A 22,567-nucleotide genomic window follows, 5' to 3' on the forward strand; every position below is an offset into this window, starting at 1 on the left:
TTATGAATGACTTGAGAAAAGGAGCACAGTTGGTCTATTGAAGTTAGTTGTGGCTGCCTAGCAAAATACTGTGGTTGGATTATTGGCTGTCCTATGGGAGACACTGGGGACTTATCCTTTGGAGCCAGCGCGTGTTCAGCTGAGGTGCCAAGCCCACCTCTCCTCTCGTAGTAGTTACTGAGGCTCTTAACATCTACCTACCCTTGTCTAAGCTTTAGGACAGTGGTAACTGTAGCTCACTGCTAGAACCAACACCCTGCATTTAAAAGGAGGAACCTGGTAAGTCTGTGTAGGTTATCCCCCTACCATTTCAGACACAGAATTGAGATATAATAAAGTGAAGGTTTCATTTTGAACATGTACTGAGATTTAAAATTAAAGTAAGGATGGGAATGCGTATGTATTTAAAACTTGAAACGATTGGCCAGGATGCTGACCCCAAACAAAAACAAAAAAGCTTAACTTTCAGCAGGGATTAAAGGGCAGGGCACCCCTTTCAACCTTACTTCCTGACAAATGAGCATATTCAGCACTGACCAGCCACCCAGAAAGGGGAGGCTTGTAGGCCCAACCCAAGAGCTGTTTTGAGTCACAACTGAAATCTGTGACTTTACAGCACAGGCAGAGAGGTGGGCTAAACAAAGGACAAAAGCTTCACAAAAGACTATCCAGCAACAGGGCAGGTTTGCTTTACTCTCCCTTCCTCAGCTTCTGAGGTGAGCCGAAGTTTTGTGGGACTTCTGACTGCATGAAGGCAGGGACCTTCCCGTGAGCCTCAAGGCCACCCAAAAGCACTGCAGTCCCATCTGCACCTGAGCCATCCTGACCCCAGGTGACTTTCCTGCTGCCCCCTTGCCCCTAGTGCCAGCCCCTGAGCTCTTCGGCTGGGGACCCCAACCCTGCACATTTGTTTTCCTCTATCTCTATATACCCTCTCCCTCCCACATCACAGCCACCAATTATGTTTTCAGACTCACACTGGATCTCTTCCCCGTGATGTGATGCAACCTTTACTTTTCCTGCCCTGCTTTCAGCTCCTCTTCTCTGGCTTTGGTCTCAGCTGAAACACCTCTACCTACCCATGAATACCAGCCCTGTCCCCTTGATGCTCTAAGGGCAAAATGATGTTCACTTAAAAGACAAGAAAACCGAGGCCAGGACACAGTAAAAATTGCAACCTGTTTCCTTGGGAATAACCGAACACTTCTGCAACCTATCACTTCCACATTCCCAAACCTAGCTCTTTTGTGCCATTTAGGCCCTGGTTTAGTTTCTTGCTCCCCTAAACCAGGCTCCTCAACCCAGCCATCTCCCCTCTTCTGCCAATGGGCTCATCTTCACAACACCCACCAACACACCACACCTCCCAGCTATGCATCCTGTAGGCTGTTTCCAGCAGCCAAAACCACTTTTCAGTGCAGAGGTAGATGAAATTCGTAAGTACTCACACTAGCAATAAAAACTTGAAATCGTACCTCAGGATGAGGCCAGCATCCAAGAATAAAGCCACTGGGAAGCTGGGTGACCCGTGGCAGTGACAGGACAAGCATCCTCAGACCGTACTGCCACATTCTCCCCACTGCTGGGGGCTACCTCAGTCCTCCGAAGACTTCACAGCTACCATCCTCACTCTGTTCTCCAGAGGAAACCACAGGCAGGTTAAGTTAGTTTAAAATTTTATTTTTTTTAATTTTTTTTTAATATTTTTTATGTAATAAAAAGTAAAAGTCCTTGTCCAACCATCCTTGTGGGGCATCTGTCTGTCTGTCTCTCACACAGGTCACTTCAAGTTAATGGGGAAGAAAGAAACAGGGGGCCCAAGTCTGAGGTTATAAATAATAGAAAATAAAAGATCTTCCGTCTCCAGCGGGGGATAGATGAGAGGATGGGAGGGCAAGATGGGGTGGGGACGGGCAGGGGCAGAGCAGGAACCCCCCCACCCCCGCTGGACCCTGGCCCTGCCCACTTGAGGCCCCTCCCCTTCAAGGTGCTTGGCAGGAATTCCCCAGCTCCCCCAGGGGAAAGGGGGGATTGGGGAGCTGGGACTGGTCCGAGCTGCTTGGGGGAAGAGACATAGATCACTCTTCCCTCCACTCATGGAGGTCTCAGGTCGCGGCCAGGACAATCTTCAGTTCCCCGGGGGGTGGAAGGGGAGCTGCTGGGAGGGATGAGATTGAACTGGTTGGAGGGGAAAGAGAAGAGAGCAGGAGCATTAGAACCCAAGCAGCTGTCCCTTCATCCAATGCCGTCCAGTGTGGGGTGTGGGGGGAGTGTTTGGGTAGGAGCGGCCTCCTCAAGGTGTCTCATGGGGCTGTCAGAAGCACAGATCAATCGCTGTTTCCCAGTGAGCCAGAGCCCTTACTCATGTGCCCAGCTCAGCCCCCCACACCCCAGCCTGGCCCTGTCTGCTGCGCTGACCTTACCTCGGCTAAGTCAGGAGACAGTCGGGGTCACTGAGAGCTGGGGAGGCAGTGGGGAGGGGGGCTGCTGGATCACAACTGAGCGAGGACGGAGGGAAGCAAAGGACAGAGCCAGGAGCAAGCCCCTGGCGGCGGCGACTGTGGCTTCTGCCCACCCTACATACTTCACAGACAGGTGCAGGTCGGCGGGCGCCCTGTGGGACAGCCCTGCCTCCAAGACCCCTCACTCCCCTCCCAGAACCCGTGCATCCTGCCCCACCTGCAGCCCATCAGCTCTTCCATGCCAAATTCCCCCAGCTAACGAGAACTCACGAATCCTGTCATCGGCTCCTCCTGGAAATCCAGGCGCCTGGCCAGGCTGCTCACCTTGGGGGTGTCCGATGTAGGGATAGGGTGAGGGTGTGGAAGCTGAGAGTGCAGGCACCCCACTCTGGGGCACCGCGCCTTGGGGGGGGCCCCCATGGCTCTGGGGTGGGTGCAGCAGCATCACCTGGGGCGGGTGGGGAGCCCCAGGGTGAGGGGGCGGGGCTGCTGTGATTCCAGTTTGGACATGGGCCTGTAGAGAATGAGAACAGCTGTGAGCAACCCAGAAGCTAGACATGGGCTCTGAGAATGCCGGTGTTAAGAGCACTCAGGAAAGGAACGCCAAGGATTGAACAACAGGACAGGCCTGGGTCTTGAGTCCTGACAGCAAAACAGAAGCACAGGAAATAAGTTCCTTGGGTTCTTACCTGGGTAACATGGGCCATGTTGGTGAAGCCGTGGGGCAGCTGCTGGTGGGCATGGATGGCATACACAGCGGCTGGTTGGGGGAAGCTGCTCTGAGGGGACTGGGCAGAAGGTCCCGGTGGCAGAGAAGGCGGCGTGCCTGTCAGGGCCCCTGGGTGGTACAGATTCTGCTGTGGCTGTCCACTGCCCAGGTGTGGGGCCTGCCCCGCCTGGTGCTGTTAGGGGGAGGGGAAGGGTGAGTGCCACCCCGCTCCTCAGGTGCCAGGGCTACCACCCACTGACCCTGAACCTCCCCCTGGGGCTCCAACCCCCTCTTCCAGCTACCCCCTTCTGCCCGGACCACTCAGGATCTCCCAGGGCAGGCACCTGGACGGGACTGGGGGCCGCATGCTGGGACTGCGGCTGGCTCCCAGTAGGCGTGGTGGCCGGCTGCGGCTGGTGGGCATGGAGCTGCGTGGCATGGTGTGGATAGGACTGGTGAACAGTGGCTACAGCAGGAAAGAGGGAGAGAATCAGTGCTAAGCACACTGGAGGCAGCTAAGGAGCACAGTCCAAGAAGGACACAGAACTCACCATAGAGGGCTTGGGGGGTGGGCTGCTCTGCAGAAGGGTACTGAGGAGTGGAGGACGACACAATGGCCTGGGGATGGCTCCCCGAAGTCAGCATGCGTGGGTTGCTTTGAAGCATGGGGGCAAACACCGGCTGGAGGGGCAAGAGAGAAGTGGTCAGCACATCCTGCCACCTGAGAACCCGAGTACAGCACAATTCTGGCCTTGTCACAACCACTCCTTTATAACATTCACAGTGACCCCAACAAGGAGATAACTATTTTATCTCTACTGCAAAGAACAGCAGCACCTTGCTACAAGTCCTACCACAGTGAGGACTGAAGCCCAAGTCTGACACCCAGAACACTGCTGGCCTCTCTCAGCCAACTGAGTCTGGATGATGGACAGATGTGATCCTTAGCTCTGTTCCCCACCCCACCCCCACATCCTCCCTGTGCCTCGGTCACCTGCGAAGGGTAGTGGGCCATGGGCTGCATCATGGCAGGCTGGCCTGGGAACTGCTGCGGGGTGTAAGGGATGTAGGAAGAGTAAGGTGTGGCAGCCACCAGAGGTGGGCCAGCAGCAGCGGCGGCCTGCATCATCGGAGGGGCTGAGGCTGGCTGGTGTTGGTCCGAGCGCTGGGGGGGCAGGGAGCCTGGGATATGGGAAAGAGTGCCAAGCTCAAGCTCCATCTGGAGGCAATAAATGGGGCAGCCCCACCAACCAGCCTGCGAACTCCGCTCACCTTTTGCTCCCCGGTACTTGCCCTGCTGTCCAGGCACAGAGTTGGATACAGGATATGGATACATCTGAGGTGCCTAGGGACAAGAACACAGATGAAGCTGAATACCTTGCTCACAAATGCCCAGAACAGACCTCATCTGGTCCTCACCAGCCCAACTGAGCCTTATTCCAGACCTGGCTCAGTCTCTCTTACCTGAACAGCTGGTCCCATATGGATCTGAGGTATGTAAGAAATGTACTGGGGGCTATAGAGCCCACTCTGGCCTGCTGTCAGCACCGGGATAGAGGGAGTTGAATGAGTTCGGGGCCCCGGAGAAGTTGGGGTACTGGTTGATTTATTCTGTAAGAGACAACGGAAGACACGTAATTTTGCTTTTCGTATGCCCCTCCAGTGCCTAAACAGCAATACAGCATTCACAGTGCTGCATGCCAGATGCATTCCACCCTGCATCTTGGTTAAGCCTCACATTGGACACCAGGAGACGGGCATTTTCAAATTATAGGTGAGGAAACCAAGGCAAAAAAGTTAAATAGTTTTTCCATGATCACCAAGCTTTTTTTTTTAAGCACAGGAGTTCGAACCAAATCAGGGGCCTGAATGAAATCCACACTTAACTACCCCAACTCACATTTTCCTTGAGCTGAACCCCCTAAACCTCAGGGAGAAACATATAAACACTCCTCAGAAATATCATGACCCTTCATTCCCAAGCGTGACACCTGTTTTCCCCAGAGTAGCCCAACTTTCACAGCCCCTCCCCCATGCTCTATCACCCCAACTCTCAAGCCTCTCAGGAAACCAGTCCTCATTTTCCCATCCCATCTCACCACAGACAGCAGAGGCTTTGTGGGATTGAACTCCTTGGCGTTGGGGTTCAGTGTTGATTTCTTCACTTGTCTGTGAGGAAAGAGGAAAGTCAATCTTCACAGCCCTTCATTAAGGGCTCCTCTCCCTTAATGCCCACCCAGCTCCCCATCCTACTCACTCAGCAACCGGGCCCTCATCCTTGTCGTCTCCCTTGATGAGGCCCACTGGGGGGCTGCCAGTTTGGCTTGGGCAAGGTGGCGGGGGCTGCTCTGGCCCCTCAGTGCCTCCTGCTGGTGGCAGGGGCGGCTTGTCCTCTTTATCCGATACAGACTCCGTCTTGGAGGAGACCGGGGACCCCACTGGCTCTGAAGTCAACAGACCATCAACCTCCTTCTCTTTCCCTTTGGCATCCTCCTTTAAGATCCGGGGAGGAAAAGGATCCAGGCTGGTCTCAGGGGAGCTACTGGACTGCAGCTGGAAGGAAAGCAGCACGCATAGAGTACTCAGACAGCTGGTTTGGACCCCAGGCTTGGCCTCCCTTCTTGCATCCTTGCTCTCATCTATCCCCCCTGGTCCTAGTCCTGTGCCTCGCCTCTTCTATAAGCCCCCTTACCACCTTCATCCTAACAACCCTGGCTCTTTCTCAGACTCCTCACCTTAAATTGGGCCCCAAACTTTCTCAGCTCTTCCAGTTGAAAGCGTTTCTGTTCATTCTGAAGGCCAGGGACTAGGACAAACAGGGAAAAAGGAAAAAATACACATTTCTCTTCTAAAAGGTGGTAACAATGCCAGTACCCCAAAGGACAAAGAAAACAAGAAAAAAACCCTCACGAGTTCTATAAAGCAAATCAGGATCACACAACCAACCACACGCTGTTTCTGAACCCCCACAACTCTCGTTACCTTTTTTTAAAGATTTTATTCATTTTCTTAGAGAGAGAGAGAGAAAGAGAGAAGGGGAGAGAGCGAGAAAGAAAGAGAGGAGAGAGAGAGAGAGCGCGCGCACACGTGCGCAAAAGCAGGGAGAAGGAGCAGAGGGAGAAGGAGCAGTAGACCCTGCCGATCAGGGAGCCCGATGCGGGGCTCAATCCCAAAACCCTGGGATCATGACTGAGCCGAAGGCAGACACTTAACTATCTGAAGTGCTCTCCTAATCAAAGGGACATTACACCTCAGAAAACAAAATCCTCACCTTTCCCAGCTATCCGGGACAGCTCCTGGGACTCCAGAGTTCTCCCAGGTTCCTTGGCTGGAAGTTCTTTTACTGAGCAAGACAAGACACATGCCTGAAGGTCCTTCTGTCCAGAACCACACTTCACACTGTCCACAAGCCCTCATCCAGTTGGCTCTTACCATCTGTGGGGGCCAATGAGATCTTTGGAGAAGCTGGGGAAATGGAGCCTACCCCAGGATCCACAACCGATGACGTCACAGGGATGGAAGCTGAAGAGGTCGGTACTGCTGAGCCGACGACGGGGGGCTCAGGACAGGAAGCTGAGATTGGGGCAGGGGCAGCCGACTTGGGAGAGCGCGGGGGGTACATCCGGCCCACTGCAAGAAAAGGGAAAGCTGTACGATGGTTACTGCTGGTCAATGAGTAAGGGGCATAGGAAACCCATCAGAAACACAAGGAAAGTTTATCCACTTTTTTTTTTTTATATGCAAGGTCACAAACCTAAATGCCCAAGAGAACAGACAGGTGACAAATACAGGTAAGATAGACTCTCGGGCACTATAAGAGATCGGAATGTTTATAAAGGCAGTCACAACTCAGCAGCCCCAACTAACTAGGATCATGCTGTCAGAATACGTTCAGTGTTTGCAGAACTTTTTTTTTTATTTTTATTTTTTTTAATTTTTATTTATTTATTTATTTTTTTTAGAACTTTTTTTTTTAAAAGAACTTTCTGTATTTCCAAAGAAACCAGAAATTTTGTCTCCTGTTTGAAACCTGTTTTAAAATGTTGATAGCTAAGTTTGACTGTTTTTTTTTTTTTTTTTTTAAGGAGACTTGGCCCAATGTGGGGCTTGAACTCACGACCTTAAGATCAAGAATCACATGTTCCATGACTGAGCCAGCCAGGCATCCTGACAACTAACAAAAAACATCTGCCAGCCAAACGCAAGCCATGGATTGCTGTGCTGGCATTTCTACATGAGGGAAATAAATTCTTTCCTAAAAAAGCATAAATCCAAGCCCCTATAAAACATCTCATATTGGGGCAGTCCCAGTGGCCCAGCGGTTTAGCGCCGCCTTTGGCCCAGGGCGTGACCCTGGAGACCCGGGATCGAGTCCCACGTCGGGGTCCCTGCATGGAGCCCGCTTCTCCCTCTGCATGTGCCTCTGCCTCTCTCTTTCCCTCTCTCTCACGGTGTGATCCCGGAGACCCGGGATCGAGTCCCACATCGGGGTCCCTGGATGGAGCCTGCTTCTCCCTCTGCCTCTCTCTCTCTCGCTCTTTCATGATTAAAATAAATAAAATCTTAAAAAAAAAAAAAAAAACTCGTATCTTGAAACTGTCTCCCATTTCAGTATTCCCATAACTGATACTTACAGCCCCCCACCAATTTGTTTCTTCATATATAACACTGAAATTTTACCTGCAGGAGGAGGTGGAACAGAAGCTTCTCCAGAAGGCCTACTGCTGGGTGAAGACAGAGTCTTGGCACCACCTCTCAGAGGCCGCTGTGCCTTAGGGGACATGCGGGAAGGGCCTAATTTTTTTTTTTTTTTTTAAAGATGGGAAAAAAGAGGCAGAGTATCTGCTATTACATTATCACCAACACATCACCCTTCCAGCCCGATCATGTACCCTTTCAAGGATCCTTCCCACACCTCCCTTCCTTTCCTCTTTTCTACCCCCTTAACAAAAGCCTGCTTGCTTGGTAACTCACCTCCATTGATACCACGTGTCTCAGAACCTGGGCCAGGACTGCTACTGTCAAGGTGGTGAGGGCCACGAGGCGGCAGAGAGCTAAGGCCAGGCCGGCCACCCCGGGAACTACTGCATCGAACTCCTCCCCGAGGACCTTCCCGAACTCGTTGGGGTAGAGGGATATATTTTCCCTCCCTAAGGGAGAGAGTTCAAGTATGGTCAATTAGTCATAAACCCCACACATTTTGGAAGATGAAACCTTTCCTTCTAAAAGTGCACACGCACACATGCATGCGTGCACACATGCACACACAGAGCCTAGTTCCAGCTTTTTGCACTACCCCGCTTGAAGATCTGTTCTGGTTAAATGCTCTGTAGCTATAAGCTTATGACCTTAGGTTGCCTCAATGCTGACCTGACCAACCTCCACAGTTCTACCACTCCTCACCTATGAGAAAGATAGAGTCACAGCGTAGTTCAAAGTACAGCTTTTACAAGTTATTGAACATCATGTACGCTTTGATTTCATTTACTTTAAAGCAGATGTACACATATGGATGAATGTGCAGAGAAAAAAAAAAAAAAGGACTATCAAAACTCAATACTTTTCCCTTAATCTGTAAGTTTTAGTTTTGTTACTTTGGGAAAATTACTCATCTGCTCTAGGCCTCCATTTTTTTCCCCCCAAGGCCCAGCGGGAAGGGCCGGCGTGGGGCTGAGCGTGGACACGGAGCGTCCTCCGCTGGTCACTCCCTTGGAGGCCTCCATTCTTAAACCTGCAAATTGGGAGTAACTATGTACTAACCTACATCTCACATGGCCGTGAAGCTTAAATAGGAGCATACAAAGCTCTTGGCCCAATCCCTGGAGCATCCAGAACCCCAAACACACCAGGCTGTCCCCAGCAATCACCTAGATGCCAGGCTGGGGCTCTCTCGTCCTGAACCCTGCCGCTGGACTGCACTATGCTTCTCCTCTTCAGTGCGTCCATCATCGTTCTCCATGGCGATCCGCAGGCGGTACTGGGGGCTTGATTCAATCTCTCGAGCCAATTGGGCTGCACGCAGCTCCCGCTGACGAAACTCTTCCGAGTTGTCCTTCTCCAAGGGTACCCTGAGAGGATCACCATAGACCAGCACCACCCCAGTGTCAGGGGACAAGAGAAGAGAAGAGAAAGGAAAAACATTTGCCAGTCCTATCAGCAGCTCAAGTATACAGATGTTTAAGCCCTCCAGCAACTCAGCACACATATAATGGGCACCTACTAGGTCCCAGGAGGGGCAACAAGGCCTCTCTCTGAACTAGAAGAGTATTATCTAAGCATGGGTTAAGTTCTAGAGGAAAAGTATGGATGAATGGACAAGCAGCAGCTAATTCTACCCATGAGATGGCCTGATATTTTGAGAGGACAATTACACATAAAGCAGACCAGGAGTGTGGTAAAGGCAACCTGGACACCCAGAAAAGCATGAACAAATGCCATGACCCCATGCCTCAAACTACACCATGTGGCAAGTACCAAGACACTCACGTGTAAGAAGAAAGACTGCTATCATAGGTGGTCTTCACACCATAGTTCTCCTCGTTGAACTTGAACATTTCATTGGGGTCCCATCCGTTGGACTGAGGAGGGATGCAGGAGAATGTTTTTAAAACTCAGCAAGGAAAACAACAATGACCTGTCATTCTCCAACACCCGGTTGAAAAACATACAAATCTGACCACACCAAGAATAGAAAAATAGGAAGGAACAAGGCTGGTAGAAATATCAACAGTACTACCAATTTGTAGCACAGATTGGCAACAAGTAAAACCAAAGTTTTAAGACCTAACAAATCCATTTCCGGGTTTATGTGCTAGAAAAATTTGGCATAGGTGTACATGGGAACACACATTCTTAAGTTCAGTAAGGCACTATTTTTAACAGCAAAATAATGGCAACAAGTACCAATCAGTAAACAAAAAAATAAACACGTTTTGTTGTATATACATGTATGTGTACACATATAAGCACAAGGAGATGGAAGTTAAAAGCAGTAACTAGAACTATACACCAACATGAAAATTCAAAAACAAGCAGGGAAAACAAATTCTTGTGCAAATGAAATAAAGTGTAACAATGCATTAACTCATAAGAATTTTTAAATGATGCAAAGTATTTGTTTTTAGAAGGTATATGGGTCTACATGGTCCACAATCTTGCTTATGCTTTGTTAAATTGAAGAAAAAAAAAATCTTCAAGCAAATGCTAATAGCTGTCAATCAGAGATAGTGGGAGAATACAAATTTTTGCTATTATTTTTTTGTAGCTTTTTGTTTGGAACCTGACAGCCATCAATGGGCAACAGTAAAAGACTTTTCTCTCCCTCCCCAGAAGCACTCTTGGTTCAAGAGTGACATCATGGTCAACAACCCACACTCGGGCAGCAGAGTGCCCTGCTCTCAGGTTCTCAGGGAAGGGGGGCTGTACCATGTCAGACTCGAGGTCATAGTCATCGCTGTTGCTGTCGCCCCCTTCCCAGCGCTGAAGCACCTTCTCTTTGTGCTCCCCATTCACCTTTGAGTTCATGGCAATAGCTGAATCAGTGAACTTGTCTGTGGGGGTAGAGTCAAAGATCAGGAGTCAGGGGATTCTTTCACAGCCTTCTTCCAACACTCCCACCCCCAGTAAGTAGTTGGGGAGCAGAGAAAAGTGTGTCAGGGTTGGGGGAGGGGAGAATGTGGCGGGTGCAGCACAAGACTCATCTTAAGAGATCAAGAGGAAGGAGTTGAAAACAAAGCAAGGAAAACATGAAGAATAGCAACACAGGCCAGAAATTCATCCCACTGTAACTTAGACATCAAGACATATTTTCAAGAAGAAAAATCCAGCCCATCTCCTCAGACAAAAAGATGGTAAAGGGGAAAGGAAAAAAAAAAAAAAAGTCATTATGTAATTGCTCTCTGCCCTCTAGTCTGACATAAAAACCCAATACCTTTAGTAGCATAATTGAAGTCAACATTCCGGAAGTGGACAAGCATGACATCGCTTGGCTTAAACACCATTGTGTCTACAATGTCTTCCCGACGAGGGCCACCTGCTGGCTCAGATGCTTTCCGGTGTACAGCGTCTACTGCTAGTTCAAACTATAAAAGTCCCATTCCCGAATAGTAAAGGGTCAATATCAGGAAATGTGATGGTAAAAATATGACTACTTTTCTTTTACTCTTTCCAACCTTGTCCCAACACCACACTATCTATCACAAACAGCCTTCTCAACATCAGCCCAGGACTAAGTATTTTAACATTAAAGTACCCAGTCCTCAAACTTCCAACCCACATTTCTTATTGCTTCCAGCACCACTCTGGCACAGAGCTACAGAAATGAGTAACACAATGCTGTCCAATGCTATTCAACTCACATCTCCAGTGAGCTTATTTCATCCTCCTCCTCCCATGAAATTCCAAAAATAAACTATTTTGAGTACACTAACCTTTGAGCTCAGAGTCTTGAAGATACCTTCATATATGGTACCATTCTTCACCTTTACATCACAAGTGGAGCCCTGGAAGAGTGGAGAAAAAAAAGTGTCTCCAGCAAACTGGTGCTTTACTCGTCTCAAACAACCTAGGGTTTAGCTACCAACTTACCACAACAGCTGTAAGAAAATGCAGCATTCTGGAATTGTTGTAGACACCCTCGAACACCTATCAATAACATAAAAGAGCTAGTCAGCACTTCACCTTCCTTCTGAATACCCACACTCCACTCACACCCACTTTGTATGTGCTGGGCCCCAGCTCTTCTGAGCCCAACTATTTGTGCACATGATCTGTCCTATATCCCCACACGTTCCTCTGTACTTTGGGGGTGAGGGGTGGCACTCACCGGTGACGGTGGGGGTCCCTTTCCTGTGCTTTGTCCCCTGTGAGAAAGGAAACGAGAAACTAGTTACTTAACCACATTCAATCCGTCTTATAGAATTAATTTCAAAGAACTCGGTTTCCTAGAACCACATACCCTGAGAAAATAATTTAGACTACCAACCAATTAACCAACAAGATTTTCAAGTTCTCACCTCTCAGAGGAAGAAAGGCATAGACAGTAAAAGTCAGGAAACACGTTCCACCAAATGCCACTAAAAATAAGACCTTGATCAACAACGGTTGTCAATTCACAACCTTCTCACTTTCTCCAAGAGACCAGGGCCTCATGCTTCCAAGAAAGCAATGCTACAGTAGTCGTTAACCAACAATCCACCCTAGACATAGAGGTGAAAGCTCAGGGAATGCAGATTCAGAACCACCTAGCTCAGGTACGTTACCTCTCAAACAGAAAAGACAATCATTTTCACCAGCCCTACGCCCCAAAGTCTGGGAGGAGGGTACTCCCTTTACAACCCACCCTTCTCGACCTCTTTTACTCAATACCACCCCTCTAGGAGGGGTCACCGATCGCCTGGTTACCCTGCTCCTCGCTGGCTGATGTAACCGGCGGTTGAGGAGGGCGATGAGGGGGCCGTTGGCGGGGCTGGGGGACAGCGCAGCCGCAAAAGCCATCCACGGGGAGGCCTCGCCCGGTTCGCGCCTGCGCAGTAAAGCCCACGGGCCTCCAAAATCCCCCCTCCCGCGACCAGAACCCACTGCGCCTGCGTGTACCGCCACTCTCAATTCCATTAACCCACACACAGAAGAAACCGAGTGCGGTGTCCACGACTCATCCACAAACACCAGGCGAACCCGTCCACGCACACTTCCGAACGCTGCCCTATAGGTTACCCTCGGCTCACGAACGCCCGGGTCATGAGACAGAGCATCCGCGCGCACGTACGGGGAGAGCGCGCGCGCGCTGGAGGTTCCCAGCCCGCAGTCCTCCCAGGCGTCCCTCCTTCCGTCCCCCCGCCCACCCCGCTCCCCTCCTACTGGCCAGACCGGGAACCGGGAGGTAGCAACCCGCTCCCAAGTCCCTCCCTCCCCATTGGCCAAACTGTGGGCCGCGCGCCCCCCTCCATTGGCTACGGCCGGGGACCCCTTCCCGCAGCTGACTCCCTATTGGCTGAAGCCGGGGACCGCGAGACCCTTCGTGGTAATGGAGCCGGGGACCCCGATCACCTCTTCGCCCCCCCAAAGCCTCGTTCTGACGGCGCTGGGGGGATGCGCCCCGCCTGCCCTTAGGGCCCGAGCCCCGAGGCCCAACGAGGCTCTGAGAGCTGAGCACGGCCCCCAAATGTCCCGGTGGCCGCGCGGGGACCCTTTCCCTCCGACCTGTTAGGACCGGAGGGGGCCCGCCCCTAGCCTCGCGGGAGTTCCCCACTCCCCCCCGGCGCCCCGCCAAGGTGGCCGGACTGGGTGCCCGCCTCGCGCAGGGTCCTCGGGTCCCGGCCGCTGGGCCGGAGCCGCCGCCGCCGCCGCCGCCGCCCCGCAGCCTCGGCACCAGCGCCCGGAAGCCCACCCCTCCTCACCTGGCGCTGCCGATAGCCGCTGCCCCTGGCCTCTCCTGATGTTGCTGCTGCGGCGGCGGCGGCTGCGGCGCCAAGATGCCCTCGGCTCCCCGGCGGAGCCCGCTCCCGGCGGCGGCTGCAGGCCCCAGGCAGGGAGAAGCGGCCGCGGGAGGCCCTGGGGGAGCCGAGGCGGAGGCCAAGGGCCCCGGGAGGCCGCCGTTGGGAGGGCTGGTACCCCCGGGAGGCCGGCGGGCCACGGCCTGTTGCGTGGGGGGCGGCTGCTGGGGCTGGGAGGTCTGTTGTGGCGGCTGAGGCTTCAACATGATGGCAGCGTCCGGAAGGGGAATTAGGGGGAAGGGAGGGAGAGAGGAGGCCGGGGCTAGGCCCCCGCCGGAGAGCGCGGGAAGCAAGGGGGCTCGGGAAGCCGGGGACCCGCCGTTGGCGGGCGCGGGGGGAGCCCCGCGATGTCGGGGGTGGATAGAGAAGACCGCGGCGCGAGGAAGCGCCGCGAGGCGGAAGGGGAGGGGGGTCTCGCGGGCCGGAGGAAAGCGAGAGGGCGCGAGCCGGCCTGGCGCGCGTGCGCGTCGCCGGGGAAAGGGGAGGAGGAGGAGCGCGCGGGCGGGAGCTCCCGACGGGGGAGGGGCGGGGAGGAGGGAGCGGCGGCGCGAGAGGTCCGCGCGCGCCGGGGCGGTTGGCTCCGGGCCGGAGCGGGGAATAAAAAGGCGAGTCTCGCGCGCGCCCCCGGCCCCTGGGGTGCGGAAGGAGCGGCGCGGGCGCTCACGCGCGCCAAGGGGTTAGGGTCTCTAGGTCTCAGACAGCCCTAGAGGTTGGCTGCCGCTGTCGCTTCACAATGAGCGTGTGAAGCGCGGGGGGAGGAGCCCAAGTAGCCGTGAGGAAGGAAGAGCCGGCCGCCCCGCCTACGCCGGCGGCGTAGCGTCGGGATGCCTCCGCCGCAGAGTGAGGTGTCACGGCGGGGCGCGCGGTTCTTCCGCCGTTTGGGGCCCGTGGGCGGAGTCTAGTGCAAAGAAATCCCACGTCTAAACCCGCGTGCGCCCCTCTTAGGCCGGTCCGAGGCGTCGTGAGCGGTTACTCGGGACCTTGTCTGCTTTAAGGAGAAGGCGGGCGGACCTTAGGAGGTACCGGCTTGAAACGCCGCCTGTTACAGAGAAGTCTGCGCTAGATCCGAAATCGTTTTAAGTGTCGACGGTTTATTTTTTTTTTTTTTTTATTTTATTTTTAATTTTTATTTATTTATGATAGTCACAGAGAGAGAGAGAGAGGCAGAGACACAGGCAGAGGGAGAAGCAGGCTCCATGCACCGGGAGCCCGACGTGGGACTCGATCCCGGGTCTCCAGGATCGCGCCCTGGGCCAAAGGCAGGCGCCAAACCGCTGCGCCACCCAGGGATCCCAAGTGTCGACGGTTTAATACCTAAATGGTTTCTCCGTGCCCTAGAACGAACCCTTACACCGTAGTAACAGAGACAGAAGGCCAGAGCACCTATAGGTGTAATTCAAAAATCCTCATTCAACTCTATAATGAAACCAGGCTTCATGGCCTCAAAATTAGTTGGGCGTTAGAACACGGGGCTGAATGCGTCGGATACAACCGTGATGTAAGCACGTCCTGTCCTCCCCGAGGTAAAGCTGGCGGTAGAGGACATCCACTAGGTGAAGCATAGGGCGCCATGAGAGCAGAGAGGAGTGACACTGAATCCGGCGTTGGGTGATGGATTTCTAGGCAGGGGAATGTGGCCAAGTTAAGAAAAAGCGTGGCAGAAGTATAAAATGAAAGAGATTAAAAAAAAAAAAATGAGGCTGGAGAGGTAAGGAACCTGGGACTAGATTTTTAAGGAGACTGGGACATCGTCTTCAAAGGAGCAGGGAGCCTTTCACCTCCTTTCAGGAGGTCAGATTTGCATTTCTAGAGGATTACTCCTTGCAGTGTGGAGAGTGGAGTAGAGCAGTGATGAGTCTGTGGTCTTAATCCCAATGAAACTTTGGATATCTCAGTCTCCCTGGATCTCAAATCTCCCTTTGCTCCAGACATTAGCATTGGAACCCTTCCCAAGCCCTCTACCACCAACAGGCACATACCTAGCTAAAAGCCAGCCTTACTTTTGGGGGAAGTATTCCTTCTCTCCCATCTACCTCCAGGCTTCAAGTGTGTTACGTTCTCCTCCCGTGCTTAGCTGGCAGATTTCCCCGTTTCATTCTAAGAAGTTTAATTCTTTTTCTGTCCACTCCCTATGGGACCTTACTGATACCGTTCCTGCAGTGTCTAGCACAATGCAGGTAGTTGATTAAATACTTGTGAAGTGAATGGATCTGAGTGGTGTCTTTAAGACTCTGTCTCCTGGCATTCCTGGCATAGACTGCCGCGCCTCACTCCAGCCTCTCTATGCCACTTCTGTCTCCCCCCAGGTACATCCTGCTCCTACCCTCAAATTCTAACTTTTAGCCTCATGAAACTCCCATTCCCATGGCACACTTTGCCCTTTTTCTTTTTATTTTTTTAGATTTTATTTATTTATTTATTTATTTATTTATTTATTTATTTATTTATTCATGAGAGACAGAGAGAGGCAGAGACATAGGCAGAGGGAGAAGCAGGCTCCCTGAATGGAGCCTGATGTGGGACTCAATCCCAGATCCTGGGATCAGGCCCTGAGCCAAAGGGCCTCAACCGCTGAGCCACCCAGGCATCCCTCACCTTGCCCTTTTTCAACTCTTCCTTTACAAGTGCTGTTTTTTCACTCACCATCTCATTCTTCAACCTCAGGCATCAGTCTTTTTTTTTTTTTTTTTTAAGATTTTATTTATTCATGAGAGACACAGAGAGGCAGAGACATAGGCAGAGAGAGAAGCAGGCTCCCTGCGGGGAGCCTAATGGCGTGACTCAATCTCAACACCCCAAGATAATGACCTGAGCCAAAGGTAGATGCTCAACCACCACTGAGCCACCCAGGCATCCAGGCATCTCTTGTCCTTTTTTTTTTTTTTTTTTTTTTCATGAGAGAGAGAGAGACAGAGGCAGAGGGAGAGCAGGCTCCATGCAGGGAGCCCGACGTGGGGCTTGATCCCGGGTCTCCAGGATCACTCCCTGGGCCAAAGGCAGGTGCTTAAACTGCTGAGCCACCCAGGCTGCCCTCCCTAGTCCTTTTGAACATCCTGTTACTGACCTGCTCCTCTGGGCTCCCAGAGCACTGGGATGTTTTGGTTACATGCAGTTGAGGTTATAAAGGGCAGGGACTATATTTACTCATTTTCCTATCCTTCATGTTTAGATCAGTGACTGGCACGCAGTCACTCAAATTGTTTGGTAAGTGAATGGAATGTTATCTTACTGAATGCAATTTAGAAATTATATATTGCTGTGATTTGATATGGACTGATTTCCATGATATATTATTATCTGAAGAGAGCAAAGTTTATAGTCTAAACCATGCTACCTCTTGTTTAAGGAAGAGGGGAAGAAAAGAAAACAAATGTATCTGCAAGTTTTTGCAAAAAAAAGGGTGCCTGGGTGGCTCAGTTGGCTAAGCGGCTCCCTTCCGCTCAGGTTGTGATCCCAGGGTGTTGGGATCAAGCCCCACATCGGGCTCCTTGCTCCATGGGGGGCTCCCCACTCAGAGGGAGCCTGCTTCTTCCTCTCCTTCTAGCCCCCCCTCCCCCAACCCTGCTTGTGGTCTCTCTCTCTAATAAATAAAGAAAATCTTAAAAAAAAAAAAAAAAAAAAAGAAGAGGAGAATCAGGAGACGTGTAAACCCCAATAAAATTGGTTACCTATGACAGTTAGGGGTAAATGAGGGTTGCTTAGTTGTTCACATTCTTATGGAAGGAAACAATGGAATACAGACATTTATAAATGAACACAACTCTATTTCAGATGAATAAAAGTAATCCACTGAAAGGGGAAATATAGAACTAATTCAAGTAACTTTCAGGCACCCTCTGCCTAAAGAAAAAACTGGAAACCTTGAGTTCTTAGTAGGTTTGCAATAGTGATAGTGGCATGGCAATTTGAAATTATTTTGGGTATGGGGATTGAACATGCAAGTAAACATAGACATTGCTAGGAACCAGGGTTCTCACTGGAGAAGTAGGGAAGAGCAATTATGGAATGAAAGAAGTGAGCAAAAACTTTGTGGGGCTGAGCAGGAACAGGACATATCAGTGTAAAATTTATGGGAAAAAAAAAAGATGATAGATTGATTTACACATACCTAGTTCTCAGTTCTTGGTTTCTAAATATCCCACAAAAAAAAGCCCAGGGCCCAGGGCCTCTTGAGGGCTCCTTCCTAAGTCCAGCTTGGGCAAGAACAAGGAAGATACCAGGGGAGTTTGGAATATTTTGTTGTGCCAGGAAATAAGTACTAAAAAAAAGTATTAGGGCATAGGAGCTAGCTTGAAGAGGCCAAATCTGATACAATTTGAGTACCACAGTATGCAAGTATAACAATAGATTATAATCCATTGAATAAAAGAAGAATCCATACTGTTAATAGGTATAAATACACATGCATACACACATAAAAAGAAAAACATATAGGAGAAATAACAAGATCATATTCTTCAAAACTGCCCCATGGCATAAAAGACAAAAGGTTGGGGGGCAGCCTGGGTGGCTCAGCGGTTTAGCGCCGCCTTCGGTCCAGGGCCTGATCCTGGGAGACCCAGGATTGAGTCCCGCGTGAGGCTCCATGCATGAGGCCTGCTTCTCCCTTTGCCTGTGTCTCTGCCTCTCTCTGTCTCTCATGAATAAATAAAGAAAACCTTAAAAAAAAAAAGACAAAAGGTTGAGGAACTGTTCCAGGTTAAAGAAGGCTAAAGTGACTAACAATAAATGAACTTGATCCTGGCCTAGATCAAGAAAAAAAAAAATGCTATAAAAGACATAATGGGGTGCACCTGGGTGGCTCAGTTGGCTGACTGACTCTTGTTTTCAGCTCAGGTCATAATTTCAGGGTCATGCTATGGAGCCCCATGTGGGATTCCATGCTCAGTGGGAAAGTCTGGTTCCCCTCTCTGGCTCTCTCCTCTCTGCCCCTCCCCCTGCTTGCACACTCTGTCTCTCTAAAATAAATACATATCTTAAAAAAAAAAAAGAGGCATGGGGGGGAAATCAATGAATTTGTAATATAGACTATAATACAACCATGATAATTTCCTGAATGTGATAACTACTTTAGATATGTAAAAGTAGGGGGATCCCTGGGTGGCGCAGCGGTTTGGCGCCTGCCTTTGGCCCAGGGCGCGATCCTGGAGACCCGGGATCGAATCCCACATCGGGCTCCCGGTGCATGGAGCCTGCTTCTCCCTCTGCCTATGTCTCTGCCTCTCTCGCTTTCTCTCTCTGTAACTATCATAAATAAATAAAAATTAAAAAAAAAAGATAAGTAAAAGTATATTCTTTTTTTTTTTTTTTATGATAGTCACACAGAGAGAGAGGGAGAGACAGAGACACAGGCAGAGGGAGAAGCAGGCTCCATGCACCGGGAGCCCGACGTGGGATTTGATCCCGGGTCTCCAGGATCTTGCCCTGGGCCAAAGGCAGGCGCTAAACCGCTGCGCCACCCAGGGATCCCTATGTAAAAGTATATTCTTAATAAAGATACAGATAATAGCCAACCTACTCTCAAATAGTTCAAATTATACGTATTTTCTTTTTTAAAAAGATTTTATTTATCCATTCATGAGAGACACAGAGAGAGATAGAGACAGACGTAGGTAGAGGGAGAAACAGGCTCCCTGCAGGTAGCCCGATTCAGGACTCTATCCCAGGACCCTGTAACCATGACCTGAGCCGAAGGCACTCAACCACTGAGCCACCCAGGTGCCCCTATATGTATTTTCTTTATGTACACACAAAGAAAATAGTAGGTATGGCAAAATGTTAACTAGTGAAAAGTTTACTAGGGTAAACTTTATTTTTTTTAATTTTATTTTTAAATATCTCTGCACCCAACATGGGGCTCGAACTCACAACCCAGAGATCAATTGACTGAGCCAGAAAGGCACCCCATTCTGGGTAAACATACTAAGTTCTTTGTTAGGAGCCTTTCAATTTCTCTGTTTGAAATGATTTTCAAAATAAGGAATTTACATATAAGTAAGAATCATTTGGTACCCCTAAAGTAAGGGAAAGGAGAAGAGTAAACCACCTAATTTTATATACTGAACACTCACAAACTCGTTGATAAATTAGGTGAGCAGTTTTTAGCTCTCCAGAGTACCCTTAGGCAGTATTCCAGTGTTCACTGTGTTTTATCCAAGTGTATCTGAGTAATCCCATTTGAGGCTCAAATGATAGTAGAACCCTTATTCATACAAAACAATAAAGCCATATTCCTCACTCAAGACATGTCAGAGAGTGGCTGGGGCAACAAGATGAGACATTCCTGAGGAAGAACTTTAACCCAATTACATCTCCCCAACACCCATCCTCTAAGGACAGTTTTCCTTCATAAATGCCAAAACATATTTCAAGAAGAGGCAGCACCTGGTAGCAGAAAGAAAAGAGGATATGTCCCAGGAGACAAGAATTCTAGCTCTGCCTTTGTCTCTTACTAGTGCTACCAACTAGAGCAAGCAATTGGATCTCTGGGGCCCAAGTCTCAATCTAAAAGGAGAGGCCAGAATAGAGGAGGGTTCCCTAACTCAAATACCTACATGAAAAGGACTGGTAATCAAAAGGAGTGAAGCAAGGAGGCACCCATGACAGCTGGAGAGCATGTACTCTGTCTAAAAGAGGTTTCTGCTTTTCAGTTCCAATCAACTTCTGCCAGGTAGGGTTGTGTCCCAGGATTGCCAGAGATCTTGACACAGAACATTCTCCAGAATAGATCACATTGTTAGGCCACAAAACAAGTCTCAACAAATTCAAAAGGATGAAAGTCATACCATGCATATTTTCTGACCATAGCGCAATGAAACTAGAAATCAACCACAAGAAAAAAATCTGGAAAGAGCACAAAGACATGGAGGTTAAATAACATGCTACTAAACAGCGAATGGGTCAACCAAGAAATTGAAGAAGAAATTTAAAAAATTACATGGAAACAAATAAAAATGAAAACACAATGGTCCAAAATCTTTGGGATGCAGCAAAAGCGATTTTAAGAGAGAAGTTTATGGCGATACAGGCCTACCTCAAGAAGCAAGAAAAATCTCAAACAACCTAACCTTACACCTAAAGGAGTGAGAACACCACCAACAACAAAACCCAAACCTAGCAGAAGGAAGAAAAAAAGATTAGAACACAAATAGTGATATAAGAACTAAAAAAATAGATAAATGATCTGTTCAGGTCTTTGAAAAGAGCAAAATAAATAAATGTCTAGCTAGAAACGTCTTCTTTCACAAAAGAAAGAGAAGAAATAACAACCAACACCACGGAAATACAATGATAAGAAAATACTATGAAAAATATGCCAACAAACTGCCACCTAGAAGAAATGGATAAATTCCTAGAAAACATAAAAACTACCAAGGGGTGCATGAGTGGCTCAGTTGGTTACGTTAAGTGTCTACCTTCGGTTGAGTCGGTGATTCCAAGGTCCTGGGATCAACCCCTTGGTGGGCTGCCTGCTCAGCAGAAAGTCTGCTTCTCCCTCTCCCTCTGCTCCTCCCCTGTTTGTGCTCTCTCGCTCTCTCTCAAATAAATAAATAAAATCTTAGAAAGAAAGATATAAACTACCAAAACTGAAGCAGGAAGAAATGGAAAATTTGAACAGATGGATTACCAATGATGAAATTGAATCAGCAATCAATAAATTCCCAACAAAAAAAAAAGTCCAGGACTAGATGGCTTCATGGGTGAATTCTTTTTTTTTTTAATTTAGATTTTATTCATTTATTCATGAGAGACACACAGAGAGAGAGAGAGGCAGAGTAAGAAGCAGCTCCATGCAGGGAGCCCGATGTGGGACTCTATCCCAGGACTCCAAGATTGTGTCCTGGACCGAAGGCAGGCGCCAAACCGCTAAGCCACCCAGGGATCCCCTTCTATAAAATATTTTTAAAGAAGAGTTAATACCTATTCTCGGGGCACCTGGGTGGCTCAGCAGTTGAGCATCTGCCTTTGGCTCAGGGAGTGATCCCGGGGTCCTGGGATCCTAGTCCCACATAGGGCTGCCCGCAGGGAGCCTGCTTCTCCCTCTGCACCTCTCTCTGTGTCTCTCATGAGTAAATAAATAAAATCTTTTTAAAATACCTATTTTTCTCATACTATTCCAAAAAATAGAAAAGGAAGGAAAACTTCCAAATTCATTCTGTGAGGCCAGTATTACCATGATACCAAAACCAGACAAAGACACCACAGAGAGAGAGAGAGAATGCTGCAGGCCAATATCTTTGATGAACTTGGATGCAAAAATCCTCAACAAAATACTAGAAAACTGAATCCAACAATACATTAAAAAAAATATACACCACAATTGGGTAGGATTTATTCCCAAGATGCAAGAGTGGTTCAATATTCACAAATCAAAAAAAAAAAATTCACAAATCAATTAATGTGATACATCACATCAGTAAAAGAAAGAATAAAAACAATGTGATTATTTCAATAAATGCAGAAAAAGCATTTGACAAAGTACAACATTCATTCATGATAAAAACCCTCAACTACGTAGATCTAGAGGGAACATACCTCAACATAATAAAGGCCATATATGAAAAACCCACAGTGAACATCAAACCCAGGTCAGGAATAAGACAAGGATGTCCACTCTCATCACTTTTATTCTGCATGGTACTGGAAGTCCTAGTGACAGCAATCAGACAACAAAAGAAATAAAGTACATCCAGGGACGGCTGTTGAGCATCTGCCTTTGGCTCAGGGTATGATCCTGGAGTACCAGTCCTGCTTCTCCCTCCCTCTTCTCCACCCTGGATACTTCTCCCTCTGCCTGTGTTTCTGCCTCTCTCTGTGTGTCTCTCATGAATAAATAAAATACTTAAAACTTAAAAAAAAAGTACATCCAAATTATAAGAAAGAAGTAAAACTTTCATTATTTG

At 49.2% G+C, this 22,567-nt stretch overlaps 1 protein-coding gene across 22 annotated transcripts; it reads right to left on the reverse strand.

The window, feature by feature from the left end:
- Positions 1 to 1,659: 1,659 nt before the first annotated feature.
- Positions 1,660 to 14,092, reverse strand: ATXN2L (ataxin 2 like). 22 transcript variants are annotated; one of them, XM_077907165.1, is made up of 24 exons: positions 13,569 to 14,087; positions 11,996 to 12,032; positions 11,758 to 11,814; positions 11,601 to 11,672; positions 11,102 to 11,252; positions 10,597 to 10,721; positions 9,658 to 9,749; positions 9,039 to 9,239; positions 8,146 to 8,321; positions 7,852 to 7,965; positions 6,604 to 6,819; positions 6,443 to 6,514; positions 5,907 to 5,977; positions 5,429 to 5,724; positions 5,271 to 5,340; positions 4,636 to 4,782; positions 4,444 to 4,516; positions 4,166 to 4,353; positions 3,723 to 3,852; positions 3,516 to 3,637; positions 3,152 to 3,364; positions 2,733 to 2,976; positions 2,424 to 2,583; positions 1,660 to 2,155 (listed from the first exon to the last, which is right to left on the reverse strand). In XM_077907165.1, the coding sequence occupies exons 1-23, from the start codon at positions 13,868 to 13,870 to the stop codon at positions 2,429 to 2,431; spliced, it is 3,324 nt and encodes a 1,107-aa protein (XP_077763291.1). In that variant the 5' UTR covers positions 13,871 to 14,087; the 3' UTR covers positions 1,660 to 2,155; positions 2,424 to 2,428. The 22 variants fall into 22 exon arrangements, with proteins under 22 accessions (XP_077763291.1, XP_077763290.1, XP_077763307.1 ...); XM_077907164.1 differs by having other exon boundaries at positions 1,660 to 2,178; XM_077907181.1 differs by having other exon boundaries at positions 2,424 to 2,460; positions 2,787 to 2,976; positions 13,569 to 14,086.
- Positions 14,093 to 22,567: the final 8,475 nt, after the last annotated feature.

This window comes from Canis aureus, chromosome 8 (assembly GCF_053574225.1).
Source record: "Canis aureus isolate CA01 chromosome 8, VMU_Caureus_v.1.0, whole genome shotgun sequence".
NCBI classification, from domain to species: domain Eukaryota; kingdom Metazoa; phylum Chordata; class Mammalia; order Carnivora; family Canidae; genus Canis; species Canis aureus.